This window comes from Nomia melanderi, chromosome 2 (genome assembly GCF_051020985.1).
Source record: "Nomia melanderi isolate GNS246 chromosome 2, iyNomMela1, whole genome shotgun sequence".
Taxonomy (NCBI): Eukaryota; Metazoa; Arthropoda; class Insecta; order Hymenoptera; family Halictidae; genus Nomia; species Nomia melanderi.
In genome coordinates this window covers 4945420-4971190 of record NC_135000.1, presented here as the reverse complement: position 1 = coordinate 4971190, position 25771 = coordinate 4945420, and the positions used below count along the sequence as shown (strand labels likewise).

The 25771-nt window shown below is 38.6% G+C and overlaps 2 protein-coding genes across 3 annotated transcripts in view; one reads left to right on the top strand and one right to left on the bottom strand.

The window, feature by feature from the left end:
- The window catches only part of LOC143174274 (uncharacterized), a 137120-nt gene that overhangs the window by 48035 nt on the left and 63314 nt on the right, over positions 1–25771 (top strand). For both annotated transcript variants that reach the window (XM_076365043.1, XM_076365042.1), the window contains exon 4: positions 13595–13674. In XM_076365043.1, the coding sequence (XP_076221158.1) occupies positions 13595–13674 (80 nt within the window). The remainder of the gene's footprint in view (positions 1–13594; positions 13675–25771) is intronic.
- The window catches only part of heph (polypyrimidine tract-binding protein 1 heph), a 517180-nt gene that overhangs the window by 448269 nt on the left and 43140 nt on the right, over positions 1–25771 (bottom strand). The gene's annotated exons all lie outside the window — the stretch shown is intronic.

The window sequence follows — 25771 nt, the reverse complement described above, 5'->3', positions numbered from 1 at the left end:
ACGATATCTCTAGCGAAGGTATCACAAGACACTTTTTGAAACTTTAACACTTTGCACTCGGAAGCTTTTCGCTAGAAACATTTGACACTTTGAAACGAAGTAATGAGAAAACATACGTGAATTAAGAAACGAAGATATTTTATAGAAGTATTTCACATATTGATGCATTATTAAACTTAATATTATATGTAACAGTTTATAATTTTGTTATATCAAACTTCTCTCCTCGCCTCTAGAGTGCAAAGGGTTAATTTATAAGTGTTTACAGCTAAAGTTGGAAAATAATTTTAAGGTGAAATTTCAGAACTTTTGACACCTTCGGTAGGAACAGTGTTAATAAGCCGCGTTACATCTGGATTACAGAATTTTTAATACTAAAATTACCGGGCGGGTTAAATTGACCTACATCAGAATGTTTATTTCGCGAGTGTTTGAACTATGTAGGTGTGTTTGGTAAAGAGTTTTAATTAAATTTATGTATTTGTACAGATAGAAGACTAGACCATTCGAATCTCAAGAAACGTATTGTTATAATTTTTATAAAAATTGGAAATCAGTCACTCTAATTGCTCGGTCGTTTCACGAATGAAAGTCTCTTGTATTTTTACGAAACCAGAGAATTGCAGTTTGCACAATTAAATTAATTGAATTGTTTTAGTAACTGGATGGTCCCCATAATATTTGTAGCGTATAAAAGTTTAAAGAACGTTGCGCTAAATTAAATTTCGTTTACGAATACGTTTAACTAGTAAAACTGACGCACTGCAATGTGAAATTTTATTGCAGTTTGTTTCACACGAGTGCAAACATTTCCACGGTTTAATTATTCATATATTAAAGCACGTTTCATTCACTTTTTCCTAACTGAAACATATAAATTGCAATTATCCTACGTCAAGTAAACAATTAACGAACAGAATCAACTATTAACGAAACTCCAATCGATATCAATATATCCCATCTCCGAAAGACAAAATGGCGACGAAACCGTCGCACTCAAAATGGCTTCCCCAAAGAAAATGGCGAATTCACTTCCACGACTCATACATAACCTATAAACATGAAAACACAAAGAACACACTTAGTCACCGAATTGAAAGCATCGGGAATGAATGGAGGACAAGATATCTACCGATTCATCTATTTTTCACGCGAACGATCTCAGTAGCGAGCTCGCGATTCACGTGATTGAGGTTAGGTTCGATTATTCATGTAACGGTGAACGGCCGGCCGAAATGAAAGCCTCGATCCCTCCCCTTGTCCGGGGATCGTATAAAAGGCCATAAAAGGTGAACGAAAAGGGACGAGCGCAAGTGGCGAATAAATAAAAAAACACCGCGGAGAACAACAACCCTATCTCCCTCTTTTTTTTTCCTCTCTATCCCTTCGACGCCCTAAAATTTCCATGTCACGAATCGAACGCGAGACCTCGACCCCCTGCGGCGTAGCCCGGAACCTTCGACCCTTTTGCGCCCCCTTTTTCCGCGTTTTTACGATCGAACGCACGTGCATTTCGCGCAAAACCTTTACGAGCGGCCGCCAGGCTCTACCCTTTTCCCATGACCGTGTTGCGGAACAGCGGAAAAAATAATTAATTTAAAAAAATACACCGACACGCACACCTGCGCCCACGGACGAGCCATTCGAGATTGCCTTTTAGTTCTCGTTACCTCGAGCGGTTCCGACTGTTGTTGCTGGAATTCCAATTTCTAGCAGCAAAGCGTCTTCTGAGAGTTTACGGTGGTTTTTTGAATTTTTTCGGGGATGGGAGATTATGGTTTTGATTTTTCAGAGTTTGTTTGAAATTGTTGGGTTGAAAGCGAGGAATGCGAAGGTTGTTAGTATAAAGAAGTATGGAGGTTAGTTGGGAGTATGGACATTTTTTGAAATGATAACTAGTTTATGGGGCTATGGGTTTTTGGGGAATTGTTAGTTTGTTAAGCTTTGAAACTCAAGTTTTGTAAATATATTGGTTATAGTTCAAATGATGGAGAAGTATTTCTTTAATGTATTTATGAAATTTCAAATGAATTTAATGATTATTTTTTAAAAAATCATATTCAAAAATATATTCGAATTTTTCAATTATTCTTTGCAACTGATCTTTCGAATTTGTCAAATTCCTTTCAGTTTCTTTGAAAAGTTAGTTATGTTTTAGTTTATCTTAGTAATCTTTCTAAATTAACATATTCAAGTTTCTCAATTATTCTTTCCAACTTCTTTTTCAAATTTTCCAAATTCCTTCCAATTTCTTAAAAACATTGCTCTCGAAAGGAACAAGAGAAACCGAATTTTCGAAATTTCTAGAATGCAGAATGAACCGTTAAACTGTTAACGATCGCTACACATCTTTCGCGATATCACGATCGGCGACTTGCACTCCCATAATCCGTCTAATAACCATTTCTCACTGTCACGAACAATAATACGGGCGGCCCGAGGAATGTAATGCAAAATGGTAGCCGGGAGCTTTCATCATTCAACCATCTTGTTCTGGCCGCGCAGTGGTTCTCAATCTGTCAACATCACGGCTTCAACAGGTTTCAAAAGAAGTAAATATCCGTTCGAACTCTTCCAAAACCGACGTAACATTCCGAATGAACTCTTCTAAAAACTGCAATAAACCATCCATCGCTAGCTGCAATTACGTCTTCCTAAACCTACTTCCCATTTCTTCTACAACGCGTCAGATATATTTTGAATATACCATTCTATTCAAAAACAATAGATTTTAGTCTTGAAAAGAATTCGATTTCCAAAGAATGAATATGCAAAGCTATCTGTTACAAAGATACACTCGTAATTTATATTATACAGCGAGGTCGATGCAAATGTTCGCTAAAATTAACCTTTTGCACTCCAAAACTGTTTCACCAGAAATACTCAACGTTTTCTTATAAAACGCAGACATTTTCTGAAACAAACTTAATGAAAAATCACACATAAATCCAGGAACAAAATTATTGTATTTCAATGCTTCACATATTAACCCTTTGAACTTTAAATTTCTTTTATAATTTTCCTCGATAACTCTGTGTTACGATATTTTACTTGAAATGCAGTTTAAAAAATAGATAGTTTGTAGAGAGCAGTGTAAATTTTTCTCATTAATAATATTGAAAATAATATAATAAAATAATTTATTTGAATAATACCTTAACAAAGAAGCACACCTGTGAATAAAACTGAAGCGCGAAGGGTTAGCGCATTATAGAAAGTTCAATATTAAATATGAAATTTTACAATGTTAGATTGCAAAGGTTTAATTTGCAAGCTTTCTTTACATTGTAAAGGCAGTCGGAAATTCCCATGAACCGTAGTTTAGTGTCGCAAACTTGTCTGCCGGTCGAGCGACGTTTGAAGTTCCTTCATTTTTCCTTTTCGCGGTTGAACCGAGAAGCTTGAGCTCCTCTTCTCGAGTTTCCTTTTATTTTTGTTGCGCGAACGGATTGAGGATCGCTGGTGTGCGTAATACGGAACTGTCTCGGACGAGTATACGTACTGCAGGGCACGTCATGATAGTGACAGGAGCTGGGGGCTTGCTTACGTATCAGAAACGGGAGAAAAAGTCGGATGCAGAAGAAGGCGAAACGACGAATGATGAGGAAAAATGGTTGCACGGGCTACGCTCTCCGGCGGGATCACTTGTCGTTTAAGATTTGTACCGCTGCAAGTGAAATCCACCAAGAATCACGATATCCTCCGCAGAGTTTATTAAATGCAAGCGTACACTTCGTGTTCTTAATAGTTTCATTAAATTTCACTTGAATATTTCGTTCTGCTCAAGCATTTGTATCGTTAGGGTACTTTAAAGTGTTATTTTTATATAAATTTTGCAGTCTAATTTCATTTAATGTTAGTTATTAGTATAATAATTTCATTTAATGTCAGTTATTACTGTAATAATTTCATTTAATGTTAGTTATTACTATAATAATATAATTTTAAATATTGGTACAATATTTATTATTCAAAGAATTTTGAAGCATTAGGAATGAAAGTAATAGTAGAAAATAAGAGTAATCTAATATTGATTTTGTAAATAATATTATCCAGTAACAAATCCTATTTTGAAATTTTTGTATTAAATAATATTTCATTTAGCCATCGAACTTAATATTCTAGTATTTCCAATATTTTATTTACCAATGGAAAGTAGCTTTCAATATGTATTAAATAGATTGTCCAATTCTACTATGAACGACTGTAAATAACAATCAGTATTTCTTTTTCACGTGGAATAACCAATGAATTCCTACATCGTCCAGTTAATTACATCAACGAGTCCGCAGTAATTCTCCTTATCACGGGATCCCACAGGAATATTTCAAGGCACGAAACGATAATTCGTTCCAATCGTTTGTCCGCCGTTCTCCAACCTATTGGCAGTCGAGCCCCGTCCACATGGTAAATTACGAAGGTAAAGCCCCGGACGCCTCCCTCAGACGACAAATTCGAATCCCATGGATTTAATCGGCTAGCTAAAGGATTATGAGCGGTATTCATAGACCCGTTTATAGGTAGGCATCGTGTATACACAACGATGGAAATCGAAGTTTCGAGCTCGAAACTCGACAAGCCACTAGCAAACTGTTAGCCATAACGAAAAAAACTGCGAAAGACTAGACATTTCTAAATACTCTTCAATCTTCAGTTCAATATTAACCCTTTGCATTGAAAAATGTTCCACTAGAGATATTCAACATTCTCCGATGAGATACAAACGGTGTCCTTTGAAACTAATTAATGAGAAAACAGACGTAAATTAAGGAGGAAGGTTATTTTATTCGAATATTCCACATATTGATGCAGTACATAAAGCTTCATATTATATGTAATACTTAATATTTTTACTGTGTGAAATGAAGTGGTGACTGAGAGTCACCTTTCGAGTGCAAAGGATTAACGTCCTTCAAATTCAATGCTTCAGTGATTTATTCAAGACCACTTGACAATTCTAAAACACTGTTTACAGATATTGCGAGTATATTACCCATGATAATAACAGAAGTGGGTAATGCATAGCAATGACGTTGAATATTTCGCTCTGACACAGGATTACAGGAAACCGTGGCCAGAAATTGAGTGAACGTAGCGAAACGCAGCAAGATTTAATTGAAAAAAAGGAGAAACAAACGTAGTCGGGCATGATCATCTCGCATAGTGAAATCTAAATGAAGCGGCTTCCATAAGCGACTTCAATTACAAGTTAAAAGAGTTAACAAACCCGGAGCTTGAGTTGTGGACGTTCAAAGCGAAAGGACGCTCCATAGAATAGAATAACCTGTGTATCTCTCTTGAAAAGTCCATAAATTAAAATCCCAAGCTAGCTATTCCGTTTTCCTGCGAACGAATACGTCTTACCTCCCTAAATCGCGGAAAATCTTACGCAAGCCTCACAAAGTCTCGCGGCTTCTTAAAAATGCGACGGTTTGAATTCGTTGGGCACATTCAGACCGCGAAATGTTTCATGGGGAAAACCTCTTTCACCGGCGAAACGTATCTTGCAATCTACACTGCGCCGGCAAACCGAGTATTTCGCGTTTGAGGGATTACACGGCCGGAAATATGTATTTCGAGGCGGTGAACGTCGTTTTACGATGCCGGGGCATCATCTTCAAGCCCACGTTCCCCGTTGCGTCTGAGCCCTTAAGTTTTACGAGTGTCGCGGACCTTCGTCGCTGAACAATGGTCCCGAGGATGGACTCCGGGAGGATGATATACGACCACGATACGCGGGGGCGAGGTGTAATGATAAATTCGCTCGTTACGCGGACTTTTAGACCGTGACTCGAATTCCCGATGCACCTTTCTTGCGTTATATCACTGCTTTGAATAATGCGAGCACTCTTTCGAGGGGAACGTTAACCAGATCTTCGACTACACGGCTAGCAACGGGAGAGAGAGTGTCCTGAGGGTTAGCTGATGTAACAGAAAACTAATTAGAAAGTACTTCCTGCATGCCTCCAGGTTAATCCGAGTCAGAAAGGTCTTACACACTATAGGTCTATCTCAACTGGTTAGCTACCTATAGCTTGTGGCCAAGAGAATCTTTTTTGGACCCACTCCAAACCTAACCAATAATCATTCTATCATGCCTCCAAGTGATTCTAAATGAAAAAGGTCCTACACACTACAACTCTATCGTCATCCGTTATTCAGATATAGCTTGTGGCTCGAAACAACAAACTTAAACGCCCCACACACCCAGAACTGACAAAACCATCGTAATAAGCTACGAACCTCCGACCAAATGATAAGTTAACTTACAACCAGCGATTCCTAATTCCTGAAAGCGGAAATTGCCAGTCTCGATCAAACGGGCTGCCCTTTCTTTCAGCCGGTTCGAGATTAGCATCTCAGCCCGGCAGGCTCGTTAATGCAACTCGCGCCGGAGAGAGTGCCGGTCGGCAAAGGGTCGCAAAACACACGCTGGTCCGTATTTATCGCAAAGGACAAAATTCTTGGCGCACTACAAAACAGAGTTCCAAAGGATTACCGGCGCGATAACGACGACAACGAAGCCAATGGAGTAACGAGGCGAACAGGTGCGCCTCCCTGTACACATCGATGGAATAACTGAACAACGGGTCGGGGCTTGCTCTCGGGAGGCGACCGGGAACTTTCTTCATTATTCTAACAATTAGCGGGCGCCCGTATTTCTTGTCGCGTGTAAGGGGGCCGGATGCCAGAAGGATCGCGCGGGAGCCGCGCCTTCAATCGTTCTTGCCCGGCTCGGCGGGGATGGCACAGCTTTTCGAAAGTTAAACGACGGAGCGAGGTTTGAATTGGACCCGGGCCAAACGCCTCGTCCCCTCACAAAGCGGAGTCGTACGCAAGTTTTAAACCGCCGCTCGGTTAACTAGAAACTTAATCCTTTATGCTTCCACCCGATGGTTTTTCGCGTTCCCCTTGTAAACGACAAATTGACTCGCTCTGACGACTTGGGATATCGTTCTGATTCTGTTTAGTCACTTAACTGAGAGAGTCTTCAGGGCTTCAAGGGCTAGTTAACCTTTTGCACTCGAGAGCTTTTTTCATTGGAATTATTTGAGATTTTCTGTGGGAGTACGGAGGACGTTTTTGAAACTACGTGTAATTTCTCTTGAAGCGAGGGAGTTGAGGAATGAAGCTATTTTATTTCGATGTTTCAGTTGAAATGGATATTCGATTGGAATATTGATATTATACTTTATAATTTTAGTGTATCAAAGCAAGTAGTGACTTGGTACCTTGGTGAGCAGTTTAGGTACTAATCTTCGATCATTCTTGTGTCAATTGTCTACCAAGTATTTAGCGAAGCTTCTTAATATTTGCAACTGGTTATATCTCGAATTTAGAATTAGACAATTTTATTAAATTGCAACTGAATGAGGGAAGTTTAAACTGAAAATTTGATTGTGTTAAACTCGAAGTGTTCACATTTGCAACTCGTTAACTTACAAACTTAGAATCAGAAAGGTATACTGAATTGCAATTGCATGAAGAGACTTTGAACTCAAATTTGACAACACTACAAGTTGCAAAGTGTTAAATTCGAAACGTTCACATTTGCAACACGTCAACTATAAATTCAGAATCAGGAAAGTATTACATTAAATTGTAATTGCATGAAGAAACTTTGAACTTCAAAATTGAGAACACTACAAGTTGCAAAGTGTTAAACTCGAAACGTTCACATTTGCAACTCGTCAAACTGCACATTCAGAATCAGAAAAGTATTACATTAAATTACAATTAAATGAAGCAACTGTATACTACAAAAGTATTACATTAAATTGCAATTAAACGTAGAAACTCCGAACTCAAAATGGGAAAACAGTATAGGTCGCAAAGTGTAAAACTCGAAATACCACGTTTCATCTATGTAATTGAAACATGCAGCGTTATAGATGATCGTTCCGCGAGCTTGTTTGTTGAGATATTGATTCACCGGCGTCGAAGATCCATCGTTTCCCGGCGACAAATATTTACAAACGCGTTTCTGCCTTTGACAGCCCCCTCTCTCAGATGAGTTATAAACGGAAAAAATATGTATACATATATATTCCGGCCTGTAGCGACACATTTCGCGTTTCAACAGAGAAATTCCCGATACGCGGGCGGCGGAAACGCGGGATCGTTTGATGTCGACGTGGAAACAAGTCGTTGACGTTGAACGGCTTCTAATCGTGCGGGCAAGTCGTTTCCCGGGGAAAACATGTTACCCGCGATTTACGGAAGCAAAACAAAATCGAGGAACGTGCGCCTGAAAGTTTAGAAAGCCTCATTAAGTCCGCTATGGACCGCTGAAACCTAACTCGATTGGAAACATAGTACGCGGACCTGAACACGGTCATGCGTGATGAAAGTTCTAATTGAATTTACCATTATATGTTTTGCGAATGAAATAATGGGGGAGGAAGACAGACGTTGAATTCGTTTTGGAATTATCGTGGCTTGAAGAGGGTAAAATTGATATTTTAGGAAGTGAAATAACTTGTTCGGTGCATTCTAAATTTCATTGAAAACCATCAGAACCTGTTCGAAGCGATTATAGAAGTTAATAGAAATAACTTTTGTTTTATAATTTTGATGAATTCTTTTTTCTATATTTTCAATTTGAGCAGAGAAATTGTAAATGAATATTGCAATTACTATTGTAACGTCTCTAGAAAAGAAACTATAAATTAATATTATAATTGCAAGCATAGAAGTCTCTAAAAAGATAGCCAGAGAAAGTATAAATTAATCCTGCAATTACAATTACAAAAGCCTATAGAAAAGAAACTATAAATTAACATTACATATATTCAGAAAACAAACTATAAAATAATATTAAAATTATAATTATAAAAGTCTCCAAAAAACAGCAAGAGAATCTATCAATTAATATTACAATCACGATTACCAAAGTCTCCAGAAAGATAATAAGAGAAATTATAAATTAATATTGCAATCACAATTACAAAAGCCCCACAAAACAAACAATAAATCAATATTATAATTTAATATTATAATTGAGCACTGCTATCAATCGTTTAGGGGTTGAATTTTCGATTTCCTAGTATCCAGAGGGACGTTACTCGAAACCTCGAGTTCCAAACAAGTTCACTGGGACAAATTCGTCGTGTCGAGGAGACAAAGTCTCGGATGAGTCGAAGTCTGCGACGATGTAGAGCTTTTCGTCCGAAATCGTGGAATCGACAAGCGTGACCGCGGTCTGGACGGTCAAGAACGTGGTACGATACCACAAACCCTGAAACCATCGCTTGGCACAGTCCCCTAGTATTTTCCTCTTCCGTCGAATCTTTCCTGCTGCACCGGACAAACACCTTTCACACCGATACCGCTGCTTTGTGGCGGTCCGTTCGAACGGAAGGGCGATGATACCGTATCGTCGCTGTGAATTCCTAGACAGATTATTATGTGACGACTTTTCAGTCAAAAATGGCACTTTATGTCGCTGTAATAGCGACGGAAATTCATAAGATATTAAATGAATTTTTGTATATTGGTAAACCGTTGTGAACTCAATGAATTTTTGTGCGCTGATGTATTAATGCTTTTGATGTGTTACAATGATTGGAGGAATGAAATAAAGAATAATTAAAATAGTGAAGTATTTAATAAAGTTTGAGATTATGGAAATTAAAATAGTCACTGACAAATTTTCTGGATTAATCTAATTATTTTCTAACAATTTTCTGTATATAATTTGACGAAGTATCTGTTAATAAATATTTAACAAATCTTGAGGTTATGAAAGTTAAAATATTCACTGACGAATTTTCCAGATGAATCTAATTAACTTAATCTTCAACAACATAATTAAGAACACAAATATAAAATACATAATCCTAAAAGACTTCAACACTTCACCTCGATTCATAGAACACTGTCACAATATACAAAGCTCATTTCAAGGAAGGTGATGTAAAACATTATCAGCTTCCCATGGAAATCCTAATCTTAAGATACTCGTTATTAAAAAAAGGCTATCAAACGATACGTTATCGCTGCAAGACAAACCGAGAACAGTCTATCACCGAAAATAACTCCAGAACACAAGGTACATCGACGTAACAGCCCCAGTTATTAATTAGACGGTGTTCGTGCGTAGAAGTGGCCCATCTCGTAGCATCATCAACGCGGGAAGACGAGTAACGGGGGTTAAAATCACGAGCAGAAAACACGTTCGGTCAATTAGCTGATTAGGGGTCGAGGAGGCGGTCGTTTGAGGCGAGGACCGTGATTGTTTCCTCGCGAGGAGAGGCTGGTACACGTTGCGATCGGTTTGTAGAGGCGTGTTGACAGAATATTACGGAATTATACAGGAACTTGAACGAGTAGATGCAGTTGTAACATGCCTGAACTCGTAACCCCTTAACTTACGATTTACTTTATAACTGCACCACCAAAAATCACTTTGTCATTGGTCCCCTGTTTTATGATGTTAAGAGGAAAATGAGGAAATTAGGGGACGCGCTTTATTCAATTTTGTATAGTTTATTTTGGTTAGTTTAATATAGTTTTATATATTTTAATATGGGTTTAGATAGTTTTATATAGTTGTACATAGTGTTATATGGTTTCATATAATTTTACATAGTTTTATATAGTTTTTGTTTAATATGGTTTTACATAGTTGCATGTGTCAGACTCATAACAGAAATTTTAAACGAAATTTGATAAATCTAAATGTTATTTACTATTTTATAACATAAATTGAGTACTGCTTTTCAATCGTTAACCTCTGAAGCAGACGTAAACATAAAATAAGTATCAAATTCTTTTCTGTTCCTAATTATTGTTAACGGTAAAGCAGTTTCATCAAGTTCAGTTTTGGAATAAATCATATGACAACGAGTTAATAATTCATTGAATACAGAAAATTCCTCTACATCCATGTTCAGTTTAAATTAATCCTTATAAATATTATAACAGCACATTTTTCTCAATTTTATAAGATATTCATTATAATATTTAAATAAAACTATTTATTTCCGAAATAACTTTCAATATTGAATATTCATAAAGTATTAATTATTCCAAGATAAGAAAACTAGAATCCGTCTGTGGGAAAAATTGTTTCATTTCCCGTAGTCGCGAATAATATTCATATTTATTAAATTTTCACGGCGAGCCTGAGTCCATATTAGAAGGGAAGGGGTTGGAAATTACAGTAATTTAAATACGAGTAAAAACTCGGCATGTTTATCCCGCGTAAAAATATATTTCTATAGAAGTAGTGCTTTAATATTTATATTTCCCTGGCAACATCGGAGGAATTATTTCGCGGGAATTATTTTATACGAGGAACTAAGTAAAAAATATAGAATAATATTTGTTTCACGTGACATTTCGTTTCGGAGATAACCACGTTTGAAAATTTATCGGTCGCTCACGATGTTCGATAGAAATCTAATTTGTCTGATCATAACTTACCATTTCCACTTCTTTCAAATTTCCAATGCACACGTGTCAAACTTTCAAAGTCGATTATCTCGGAAACGAACTCCCGTACGAGAGAATTTCATTCCACCTTTTCGACTTATTTTTTCATGGAAATTCGCTCGGCGAACATTCAAATATTCATATTCGCAGGTTACCAAAAAGCGCGCACCGTACTCTATTGAAGAGCAAATGTTAATCAGAGCATTTAGAGTTGTTTAGGATGCTCATTGTTTATTGTTGTTTGAAATGCAATGTGCTCTGTTGGTTCTATAGCTTTCTTTCAAATTACTATAATTCAAACAAATAATAAAAAACCATCAAACAAATAATAAAAACAATTTCCAGAGACCAGCAGCAATTCTAAACGACCAAAAGAATATAAAACAATTATCTGTGTCAATTTACAATACAATTTACATTCGATAACAAAGTATAATAACAAAATATTACATAAATATAACCTAAACCCCTAATTTCAAATATACCCCTAAATCAGAGCATCAATACACACAATGCAATGACAAAGGATTAATCAGAAATACATCAACGTTCCTCCAACCTACCCCTACAATCCCACGAAACAATTAAAAATCATCAAACTAAAAACAATTTCCAGTGACCAGCAACAATTCTAAACAGTCAGAAAAACATCAGCCTCCCATTTAACCAATCCCACGAGACAGAAAGCACGAGGGACCGAGAAGTTCAGACGAGTTTTCACCTGAGTCCCGCCGCTGTTCGCGGGGGATGATAAGTGGGAAGGGAGGCCGAAAACTGCGGGGACGTAAATAATACGGGGAACTCCATGGAAAAGGATGCCGCGGTGCCGCAATCACGGGGAGTGGCCGAGTTTCACCAAGTTCCCCATAATCTTCCCCTCTCTCTTCCTCCGTTGCCTTGTCTTTTATGGTTATACCGAGGGGACGCGCGAAAAAAGCTCACCCCCTCCGCGCGCGTACACTTACGGAAAATGAAAAGTTTCTGGCCGCCGTCGGCGGTATATTGCCTTTCATAAAGGGCCGTGTAATTCACCTCGCGCCGGGTAAACACGTGTGACACGATCGCGCGACGCGGAACATGCAAATCGCGGCAAGAATAGATGAATATTATAAGATTATTTAGATACCTGTCTGCGAGAGGTGCTTGTGTTGTATTTTTTTAGGGTGCGAGGAAGGACAGAGATTGTGGATTGTTGTTGGTCGTTTTTGTGGAATTTTTTGGAGAAAGGGTAGTTTGAGAAATTTTGCTGAGGTATGAGACTGAATTTAGGGGTATTTGCGGCTTTTTAGTTGAAATCTGGTATTGTCTTTTGATTGTGGATATTTAATTTTTGTAGTGGATGTAGGTTTATAGTGAGAGAATTTTTTTGGTTTGTGGTTGACTGTTGGGGAAGTGATAGAGGATAATAAATTGTTTTATAGAGGGTAGCGAAAGAGTGAGAGAAAGGGTTGATTAGAATAGTGAGCGAAGAATTAAAACTTGTTTAATTAAAACTACGTTCATAATAATTGTTGATATAATTATATTGTAGTTTATTGTAATCGTAATAAATAAATATTATTTTGACACACTGAAAATTAATTTTCATAATAAATGAAAAACTAACGAGTGTTTATAAGAATTATTAATATAACTATATTACAACTTAGTATGATTACAGTATGAAGAAGAGATCGTATACTTTTAAATATCCATGGATTGGAAATTTTAATTTAGTTGATGCAATCGAATGAAATTTGTAGGGTAATTGTATTACACTCTGGAGGGATTAACTCGATACTAGTGTTTATAATTATCCCAGCGCACGGAGAGCAATTACGAAACTTTATTTTATTTGACGTCATCGATCGAAATTCGTTGAATGTCTATATTATACTTCAGAAACGAGAGGAATCGTCCCTCGCGCAGTGTTTGTAATTATTTCAGCGCGTGAAGAGGGATTACACGTGCCTGAAACTTTGCTCGCTCGATATCATCGAATGAAATTTACACAATGACTATATTGTACTTCAGAAACGAGAGGTATTACCCCGTGCTGTGTTTGTAATTGTTTTAACAATTACACTGCCCTGGAACTTCACCTTTGTTCTCTATCACCGAATGAAATTCGTACGATGAACATATTATTTTTTAATAATACGGCCTCTCTTTGTTCCAGGTGGAAGGAATTTTCAAAATATGAACTACAGAGGGAACGCAGTTGAACTGGAAATTTGGGGATCTATTGACTACGGAACAGTAAGTCACATTTTACGTATATTTCATTGTTTAGAAGGTATATATAGATGTTATATAATTTTAAGAAATAATTCTTGAAGCTATTAAATGAAAAGGATTTTAAAAATGACTTCTTTAAGTCATGGACGGATTATACGATTTTAGAAACGTTTCATGAAGGCATAATGAGGATTAAATAATTTTAGAGATATTTGAAGCTCTTAACAAATGAGATAAACTTAAACATCATTTCTTGAAACTACGAAGACTAAACATTCTAGAATCAAGTTTTGAAGCTTGAAGAAGACTGAAGAATTCCAAAATCATTTCTTAAAATGATTTCTTCAAAGTCCAAAATCCAACAATCTTCACACAGCTTCACAATCCCTCAAAAATCCCTCAAACAATACCAAACATTCCAAAACCATTTCTCAAAGCTATCAGCAAACACAAACTCACAAAAAATCACATCTCAACTCCCCAAAGTCCTAAAAAATCCCCAAAAATCCCTCAAACAATACTAAACATTCCAAACCCATTTTTCAAATCTACCAACAAACACAAAATCACATCTCAACCCTTGAAAGTCCCAAAAAATCCCCAAATCTCCACAAAACTCCACAACAATCACAAAAAAGACCTCGCACAGACCCCTCAAAGAACCACAAACAGTATTAACAACAAAAAGACCGAAACTCGTTCCTCGAAGCAAGAATGAAATCGCGCGAAGAAATTCCACGCGTCGCCGCCGTGCCCTCCCGCATAAAACACAACTCTCGCGCGCAGGGGGCAGGTACGGGTCCACGGAATTATCCGTGAAAGTTTAATCGCTTCCTCCTCGCCGGTGGTACGTGCCGCTTGCCGCGGCGATCAATGCATTACGAATGACACGAAGGATTTTCGTTGTAACGCCGGAAACCGAGCGGAGCGGGCGGATCTCGGCGTGCAGCGGCGAGAACGTGAGCCGCGCCACGTGGAAAAGGGGCGCGACCGGAAGAGGTCAGGGGTCGGGCATTACGTATTTAACGGGTGCCCGGAACACGCCTCGGCTTTGTCGAGATCCGAGCCCCGAGTATTAGTAACGTGGACAAAGCGTAACAAAACGCGGGCGTAAATTTAACGTGGACCGGCTTGAATTTCGCGTCGACCCTCCTCCGACCTCCCGCCCTTCGGCCGGCGTGGAACGGCGAGCACAAAACCCGAATTCGACGGCTTCCGTTGCAGACCTAATTACGCGACTCATTAACAATGCAGCCACTTCAAACGCGGCCGCTTTCCGCCCTGCTTGATTATTATTAGCGCGCAACGATGAGCGTCGTCGCAATGTCCGTCAAAATTTCGGCCGGCCGCCATTTTGTCGAAGTGCGAATGCATAGAGCATGCGTCGCGATCGTTCTTAGCTTTTCGTTCGGTGCAGGATCAATGAGTTGGTAATTAGAGCGAGTTCATGTGGTCGGTTTACGGTGGTGTTAGAGTGTATTGGTTCGTTGCAGATATTTCAACGCGTGACGCGCTGTTTGTTGGGTGGTAATTAGATTAATTGTAGTAAATTGCGTGATGAAAGATTCAGGTTTAATCAAGAGAAGGCTGTGGGTGTTACTGCGTAATGAAAAGGATGTTTTGCGCTATTTGGTAGATTGGCTTTGGGAGGTTTATTGTTGGTTTTAGAGTTTTAGTTGTTTTTTTTTTCTTTGGAGGTTTCTTGGTAATTTTGTTGATTTTGATTGGTAGGTCTTGGTTAATTTTCGTTTCGACTATAGAGTTTTTCGACTGTCCGACGAAATCCAGTTTATTGCCAGTTAATTTTAAAGATTCACTCAACCCGACGTTTTCATTGGAGACGGGCTCTCAACCTCTACTTTCACCCCACGAGAACCTCTCAACCTCTACCTTCAGTCTAGAGAAACCCCTCAACCTTTAACCTGAAAGCACGCTTTCAGGAGACAGAAACTGAGCCGTCTGGACCTCCACTTTATCCTCGTCATCAGAATATTACTGTGAAGTATATTTTTCCACTATTTGTCAACAGTACGGTTTTTCAGTGTTGATTTCCTCATACAATTGATAATTTGATCACACTGATCAACAATATTTACCAAAAAACCGTACAAACTTCCACTTACAGGGTTAACAAATAAAATTCAAAGTCTTCCCCCATTTCTTTCTCTCCAACCTTTAACGCGCCACGCCAATCAACAATATTTACCCAAAAAACACATAAACATTCACCTGAACGATTGAAAACTAAAATTCCATATAATATTCCAATTCTCCCTATCGCATTTCTTTTCCCGTGGTGTTCAATGAGCCGCACACAAAGGTCCAGAGGATACCAGTGTCCTGCGCGGAATCAAACGGAAATTATTAGCGAAATATCCCGAGATTCCCGGTAACCGGAGGGAGATAGAGAGAGACAGACGTCCCTGAGATAGCCGAGACGGGAGTAATTCAGCCCTCGGATACAATGTTACATCCCCGAATTATATTGCGATCCGTGGAGAGAGAGGTGGAGGGACAATCTGGACGCAATACTAACGCACTTTGCGATTCCCTTTGTGACTTAGCGCTGGGCTACGCCGCCGCGTTGATTGTTCATACTTGCAGATGCACCGCGTACACAATATCGGATTTGCTTTGGAGACGATCCCCGGATGACAGTTTGATTGCGAGTATCTGACTGAACTCGGCCCGACTTGTCCGACCGACTCCGATCGCGTCGAATAATCGGGCGACTTCAAAGAACCGGATAGGACGTGTCCGTCACTTCCGTCGAAATTCTGCAATTTCGTTGATGGCGCGCTCCGAGAGATTATCAATTGAAAAATTCATGTTTGCTTATCTGTGGACGATTGAGATTCATTGGGCTCGATTTGGAAGGATACTTCCATACCTCGTGTTTTTATTTATTGTTGGATTTGGAGGATGTTTTTGGTAATTTGTCAAAGCATGAAATTACCTTCTTTAGATTATCAAGAAATTATCAGTTGAAAAATTCATGTTCACTTATCTGTGGACGATTGAGATTCTTTAGGCTCGATTTGGAAGGATACTTACATACCTTGTGACAACAAGGGAAGTTATTCAATCCGGAAATTCTATAAATTATAAAACTTCGTGTGTAAGTGAAGTAAGTCAAGCCTAATTCATAGCAATTTTTACTCGTGCCTTTCACGTTAAAAGGGTTAAACTACCCCTTGAAAAGAATGTCAATTGTTCCTTCCCCTGGATTATCTTGAGAACAGTAAGAGATAGCGAGAAAAGTTTCAGCAAAAAATACATTCTCCTTTCACATTTATAGAATTTTACTGAAATTTCAATAAATGCATTTATTAATCCATAATCCTGTGACATTTATAAAATTTCACTAAAATCTTGATAAATACATTCAATAATCCATAATCCTGACACATCTATATATTTTACAAATATACAATTTACTAAAATCCAAAAAACACATTTAATAATCCATTATTCTTCCACCTCTATAAAATTTACTAAAATCCCAATAAACCTTCATACACGTAAGAGGACAATATATTCTCCATTTAAACTTTCCTTCCCAATCTCTTATCGTTCTCAACACAATCCACTCAAAAGAAAAACCTACACCCCTCCAAGGGGTGGTGTCACCCCTTCCAACTAAAATCCAGGACGAAGAAAAATTCCAATACACTCGACACGCTCTATTCACACGCGAAGTCCCATAACTCCTACGATCTCCACTCTCACGACAGTATTCGCCGAAACTCGAAATAAAAACCAATTAACACGTTCGCTATTTATTTCGGTGACGGTCTCCTCAATTATATTTTCTGCAATCCAATAAATCCTCTAAACAAAGTATTAGAAAAATGAAACTGAAACGAGTCATTGAGTTCCTGAATATAATGTCGTAGTTTATAACTTCTAATAACAATATCCGTAGGATTAATTTGATTTTCATTACGTAAAATATAGGATTACGGCCGTCACAAACATGTGACGCTGGTAGCGAACGTGTTAACCCATCGAAAAGAAACATCGAACCCAGCAAATCCCACGGACCCAAGCCACCGGCCGTTGACAAAAGATATCGCCCCCGCACTCTCGATAATTCTCATTTAACAAGAATTATGTAAAATCACGGTGGGCCGTTCGAAGAATATTGCATTATGTAGCCACTCTTTCATACAGCGGAAGAGGGGTGGCTCCGGTAAGCCGTCGATATCGTTAATCGAAGACGGGAATTCCTGACAAAGGATGAATAGCCCTGGCGGGGAGTACAAAAGATGGATAAGTAAATAGCTCCGGATTTACGTAACTCTCTCTCTCTCTCTCTCCCTATCTCGCCCACCCCCACCTTCAACCCTTCTTTCATCGTTGAATTTTTCTTTCGTCGTGAAGTACAAGTTCGTCGGCGGCGTTGTTAACGTTTGTTCCGCGGCATTGATTACGGGCGAAAGCTGATACTGTGTTTCCGAATATACAATTCCCCGTGAATGGATAATTGCGGGGATAACAATGCCGGCTCCGTGTAAAATCGAACAATGCCGGGAGCACGTGATACGGGTGAATCGTCGGAAATATTCGCGTGGCGGCGCCATTTTCGGTTTCATTTCGCCTCGTTTCGCTTCGCCATAGAATTAATTTTTTCGAAAAAAAATCGGAGGAAAAAGGGAAACTTTGTACTCGTTTTTTTTTTTTTTGGCGGAAACCGCGCTCGAAACACGACGAAAAAAGGGGGAAACGATGAAACGAGAGCAGGGACTGTGTAAATACGGCTTTCGGCTCGTTTCTCGTTTTTCCCGCGACGATATCCAACGAGATCATGGTCGGCCGCGAAGTATAAATTTTGCTGTTTGCCGAATCTACGGGGATGGGTCTGATCGAAACGCTAGCGAAACGCGACGCCTGCGGTTATTGAATTATAGAGTGAAAGTGCGTGTAATTGTAGCTGTTTATACGATGGACTGTTTGGATCTGGATTTTGTTGGTGGACTGATGTATTTTGAAATTGAAGTTTTTTACGGAGTGTGGAAGATGTTTAAACGATAAGAGAATAATTCAATGGTATTGATTCTTTATTGTTTGTAATTCGACTGTAAAGATAACGACATAAAAGGAAAAGTAAAGTATAGAGATTGAAGTACTGAAAATTGAAATTGAAATATTGGAACATGAAGTCAAAGGATCGAAAGGCAACGCGTCGTCAAGAAAAATAAGAGATCCTTTCTCTCAGTAATATATTAACGTAGAATCTTCAGGGATAATTAACACTAGGTTTACAGAACGCGTCAATTAGACGATTATTAAATTTCACAAGCATAATTCAGTAAACATTCACGTCGATTTTGATTAACGCAACCACAAAAACGAGTATAGTATCCTAATAATAAATTTCAAAATTAAACTAATTCCCAATCCCTAAATAACCATCAATTTTTCTAGGAAAGATAGAATAAATATACAATAAATATTCACAAAACAAAGGGTCAAAGTCTCGCAAATTTAACACGAAAACTACCGAACAGTCAAACTGATTTTCCGAAATTCCTCAGTGGAAACTCGAAAACTGCCTCCAATGAGACGATAGTTGTTTCACAATTCAGTTTGCGTATTGCTGAATCAAACTCTTTAATCATTTCCCCGAGGAACATCTGTTGCCTTTCCAATAATTGCAAGAAGAAGATATCGGGAATAGGTCATTTCGACTAGTCTGTTAGATTTAATGTTAATTTCTCTGTCGATGATCAGTGACTACTAAATCACGAGGGCGAGCGTAACAATGGCGGACGCGTTTCGTAACGCGAGGCAAATGAGGAAGTTAAAAGGTAGCACGATTAACGGGCACGATCCTGAAACCAGGTCGAATCTACATTAAGCAGCGGGCATTCGGAAATAAACTGGCCGCTGTTATGGTAAAGCGATGTGTTGTATAAGCCCCCAAGGGTTGATACGGTTTCCGGTTTCTATTGGCAACGCGATATGGAGTTCACGTCGAATCCGCAGTATCCGTAACAGCAGCATGATCCTTTCGAGACTGGTAAATTGAAGCCGAGATACACGAACCCGGATCGTTTTTCCAAATTGAATTTTCCTCGGTGCTTAAACGCCTCTGTCTGTTCAGTTTCGCTCCAAGCCATCCACAAGAGTTCGCAAAACATACAATGGGCAAGCTCCCGCGCGTTAAACATCGCGTGAAACCCTGTCCTCTATCGTGTGCACCTGAAACACTTCGTTTCGATACTTCTGGACTTTATATTTTGGGTTTAGTGACCTGAATATTGTTTTATCCTGGGTCTAGCTTTGATTTAGCTCGTTAAAACCTAGGTTAGACGGGACCAGCTTGGCAATGAGCTTTATTTCGAGTGTGGTTGCAGTAGTGGCTCTTGGTATTGAGTCTAGTAACTTTAGGAGACATCTAAGTTTGAAGTCCTTAATGTAGAACTTAGCTTAGTTTGGGAATAAGTTCTGTTTTGAGTTAGGATAAAATTCTAGCTTACAATTTTGAGTTTAGCTAGAGCTAACTTAGACCTAGTCTAGCTTGCTGATATCCCCTATTTTGATTGTAGATCCAATCTTAGCTTCCAACTTTCAACTTGAACCTAGTAACTTTAGGAGACATTTAATTTTGAAATCCTTAATGTAGAACCTTGCTTAATTTAGGAATAAGTTCTGTTTGGGGTTAGGATAGAATTCTAGCTTACAATTTTGAGTTTAGTAACGTTAGGAGGTATTTGGATTTCAAGTCTTTTATCTAGAGCTAACTTAGACCTAGTCTAGCTTGCTGATATCTCCTATTTTGATTGTAGACCCAATCTCAGCTTACAACTTCAATGCTAGTGACTTCAGAGTACATCAAAGTTGAAATCTATCTTCTACATATCCCTGAATGTCTGTATCAAACTTTCCTACCCGTACAATCTCTATTAATGTCGAAGTTCGATGAATATTTCTACAAAGACACAGGCCATCACAGCTCTTAACGACTGCCAATGACAACGTTTACAGAATTCGAGAGCCCGATATGGTCGAACCGTAGAACTGACGAAAAGTGAAGCAGTTCCATTACTGAACAAAGAGTCAGAAAATGGTTTAACGAAAATAAAAGTAGACGAGGGGGCGGGCGCGGAGCGTTGTTACGTTCGTTCCCTATTATATAGGGCAACGCGTAACATCCTGCTGTTATGGTTTGATGAATAACAGAACGGTATAAAAATGGAGTTTCAGAAGGAAATGAAACAACCGGCCGGCCGTCCCGGGCGGTCATGTAATTCGTGTGTTAGCGGAATAAAAGTTCCGTCGGACCGTGTAAAATTTGAATGAAGTTACAGTATTCAGCCGACGGGGTCCAATATTTTTGCACATTATTACGCGGCTTCTGTTTCGCAAACGAGGGGCTTTTGTTGGTAAATTTCTATTAAATCCGACGAAAGAAAGCGCACGTGATGAACCCAACCATTCTCTTCTCTTTATTAGACCTTCGGCTATCAATCAGCGACGAGCTACCAATGAACGCGGCGAAATTCTTCATCTGTAAACGTTTTCCTAAAACTTTTCTCTGTTTCGTGTCCCTTCGATTTACTTTTAACTTGTACCGAGTTAAATTCCGAGTTAACGTTTGTGAAACCTTCTATGAAGGTAGACAAATCTTATAAAATTATGAGATTATATGAAATGTTTAAGTATTAGAAAAAAAGTACATTACGTATTTATCTTTTGTCATTTGGATTTTTCAATCATTTGTTCGCTAGTTTGTATTACAGGCGTGAACGAGGACATTCGTTCTTAAAGGATTACGGCATTTTCCAGGCGAGATAAAATTAAAATGACCACGCCTAAAGCTATTAAATGATTCACGAGCAGCGGAGACTCTAATCGGTCCGTTATGGGCCGATTATTGACCGCATGATTATTGACACGAGCGTATAGCCGACTTGCGTCAGTGGAATATGCGTGTAATGGGCTAGACCATGGCCACGGTATAATGCAATCAAAACTCGAAACCAAAACAGCGCGGAGCTGCCATTTACCGTGGAAACATTGTCGCAGAGAAAGGTTTCGATGAACAGTGGTAAATTTTGTATTGTAAAGCTGTGTTTTGCTTTCATTCTTTCGTAACAAAATGTAATTTCTTAATAGGAGTTGTGGTTTAGTGTTTTTCTGAAAGATTACGTTGAGTTCTCGAACCATGAAGATTTAGCTTTGAATCTTCGGAGCTTCAACGTTTAAGATTGAGTTGAAGGGTTGAAGAATTGAACTTCTTACAACACTGGACAGAGCTAATCTTAGACCTAACTTTAGAAATTAGATAGTCATAACTTTGGAGATTACATAGTCTTAACTTTGGTTGAACATATAAACCTAACTTTAGAGATGGCTTGAACATAACTCTAGCTCTAACTTTGGAGGTTACATAAACTTCATTTAGTAGATCACGTAGGCTACACTTAGGAGATTACATAGACCTAACTTTACAGATTTCTTGGACCTAACGCTAGGCATAACTCTGGAGGTTACATAGACCTAGCTTAGGAGATCACATAGACCTAATTTTAAAGATTGTTCGGATCTAACACTAAACCTAACTTTGGAGGTTACTTAGTCCCAATTTTGGAGATTCCCTAAACCTAATCTTAAACCCAACTTTACAAATTCTCTAGATTCAACTTCAGACACTTCCTAGACCTAGCCTTAGACCCAACTTTAGAAATTGCCTAGACTCAACTTCAGACATTACTTAAACCTAGCCTTACACCCAACTTTAGAGATTCCTTAAATCCTTGGATTCTACTTTAGACATCCCCTAGATTCAGCCTGAAACCCAACTTTGTCTATAGCCTAAAAAATTTCTCATCCTCACGTTGACTCCCCTAGACAAAGGAATACTCCAAGTATTCTCTCGACTGATTAATTCGGCTTGAAAACGTGTTTCCTATATTCCAGAGGAAACACCGGGAACGTTAAGGGAAAATTCGCGAATGGATGTAAAATGGTCAGCCCGAATACCCGCTAATGCAACCGGCACACGGACTTATGACTTCCCGTCGAAGCGTGAGGGCTTTCTAAGCCCTTCCCGAATTTCTGATAGCTAGTATTCCCGTGCATTACTCCACGCGACTAATGCAGTTTAGGTTTGGCTAGGTTTCTGCGCCGCCTCTCCGTGTATACGTGGCTCGACGAATAAGCACGAATACTCACACGCGCGTGCAGTCCGGTATAATCCTAAGTTTGACTTAGATTAAAGCCCGATCCCTCGTAATGTATCCATTGCGTGTAACTTGCGTTAACGAGCAAATGGCACAGTTTTATGGTCCCTTGGCAGTTGATAGTGAGAGATAAAATGAGTCACTAGGGCTCGACGATTGCACAGCGTGGAGTATAAATTTTTTCATTTTCATTTTCTTAGTGTCGCCTTGCTTACAATCTTAGACAGAGTTTAGTTGGCTAGATTAATATCTAGGTGGAGTTATTTTGGATTTTGAGATTGGAAGTAATAGTCTGAGGTGTTCTAAACCTTCTTACCTCTAAACGCAAGCTAAATATAATATTATAGTTCAATTGTTGGTACATTGATATTGAAAATTTTGTTAAGAAAAATGTGAGGTGTATGTTGTTCTTGAGTGTACAGTTTTTGAAAATTTTAATTGTTTGAGAGTAGTGAGATGTTTCAAGTGATTTTCAATTGAAGTATTCGAAGTTCTATGAATGTAGAGTGTTTCGTTCGAATGCGGTTGAAATGAATTTTTTCGTGTCTCTTTTAGAATTTTTGATTTTAAGTTGATTTAGAATAATATGTAGATGGAGTTATTTTGGATTTTGAGACTCGAAATAATCTTCTGAGGTGTTCTGAGCCTTCTAAGTTCTATACGTAAAGCTGGATATAATATTACAGTCCGATTATTGGTACGCAAACATTGAAAACTGTATTAAAAAACATGAATGTAACATATACGTTGATCTCGAGTGTACATAATGTAATCTTTTGCAATGAATTATGGGAACGTCGGACCCACGTCGACAGCAGTCGGGTTTTGTTCTTCATCAGAAGACAGACACCTCGCCGACTAATTACGTCGTCGCACGAACATTTGTATCTATTAGAGGTTGGTGACAACAATAACGCTTCTTAATGCCTGGAAGACCAGGTATTAATCATTCTAACATCTCGTCGTGTGTGTGGCGACGGTGCGTTGAATGAGACGCGCATTAACCAGCTTATAACCGAAATTAGTCTTCCGGGACGCCAGTAATTAAATATCACACTGGGCTTCTTAACACTTGGAGTGCGTGGAACGTTTTGAAAATGAAAGCGTACGTTTACTTTTTCACTTGTTGTATCAGGGAAAAATGTCGTAGGAGAAAATGGTTTATGGGAGATGAAAGTGGAAGGTCAAAGTTTTGTAATTAACCTAGATGGAATATTGTACGATTTCTTATTAGACAGTTACAGAAATTCAAAGATTAACCCTTTGAACTCTGTAGGCTCCAATATTGCACCAGTTATATTAAATATTTTAATGAATCAAAGAAACTACCCTAAAATTATTAGATTTTCTATTATTAATTATTAGAATTTTATTAAAAGATCGAAGAAATGTTATAGCATTTTTCATTTTCGCTAGACACGCCAAAAAAATTAGTTAATTTTAGTTTCAATGTAGTGGTTCTTGAATGTCGAGTATTCAAAATGTTAAATAATTTTCCAAATAAAAATCCCCGTGGCCATTTCCACAACAAAAATGTCACTGCTCCTTAAACCTTATACCAGTGTAGAATAAATTTCGTTGAAAATGATATTTAAATAAATTTTGTTTTAAATAATTTTAAATAGATTATATGGTTATAATCAGTTCGTTTAGTTGAATGTCACCGCATTAGGCAGCATTATTTATGATATAGAAATCTTTTCAAATAATCATCGTTTCATTAAGTGAATTATAGTAACTCGATTCGGTTGGGAGTCACCGGTGACTCCCATGGCACTCAACATGTTAAATAGATAATCAATTCAAATCAAATTTTATATTTTCTTCAATGCTGTGGTAATTAGCGAAGTTGCATAGCTAAGTGTCTTTATATAAAAACGAGATTTCTCGTTACCAGTATGCAACATGTTAAGTTATTCAGTTCGCTCCAGAAAACGGCCATTCGGCCGCGCCGCGCGGCGAGCGCGTATTGCCGAAGTTCCCGTCAGTCAGCGACGACGGAGGCGCGTAACGCCGTATCACTCGAGCCCCTAATTCTAATACGGGGCGGGCGCGTTCAGGATTTCGCGCATTAGTACCATCGGATCTCACGACCCCGCGAACTCGACAGTTCAATTTGCGCGATCCGCTGGCTCGCGCGCCATGTCGCCGGATAGGCCAGCGCAAGACAGGGAACGCCGGCGAAATTTCGAGCATCCGTACTCACGGCAATTTTACTGCGATCGCGTTCAATTTACGGGCCGCCGACGGAACACGGAGAGGGACGGGTAACACGGAAATTTCTGACGTTCCGGTTTTACTGTTACTGCGCCTCATAACTTCATAACGGAGGCTTCTTTGTCCGCGTCGCGAGCGCCGGTAATTTTACTGCGATTCCGATGGCTTCGGATGAAGGTTGAAGACCACGGCGAGTTTCAACTGATGTTACAGGGGATAAGTTCTACGGGATAAGTTCTACCGATGTAACGCGAAGATTTATGGGGAATAATTGGGACGAATATCGTGAACTTCGACGTTGGTTAGTGTGATGACGTTGGATTGATGACAGGTTTTGTGTATTTATTGTTGTTTGCGTTATGGTCTTTTGGGTTCTGTAATTATTGTGGGGTTTGTAGTGGTTTTTATGTGGTTGACCGCGTTTGAGTATATTCGTCGTGTTAACAGATTGCATATTGGAAACGAAAAATTACGTTTCTTTTTAAACCTACCTTTGTTACTTTGCTACATACCACAGAATGGAAGAAGATATTAAATTTTAGTAGAACTGATTACCTGTTTGATACATATGAAATAATAATAAGGTATTTGAATATTTTGTATACAGTGATATATCACGATCTTATAAGTTGATCTCATTAAAAAATCGGTCTGTTTTCTAATTAACACTGGAATTACTGGTTAAAATGACACATTCATAATTTCTTCGTTTT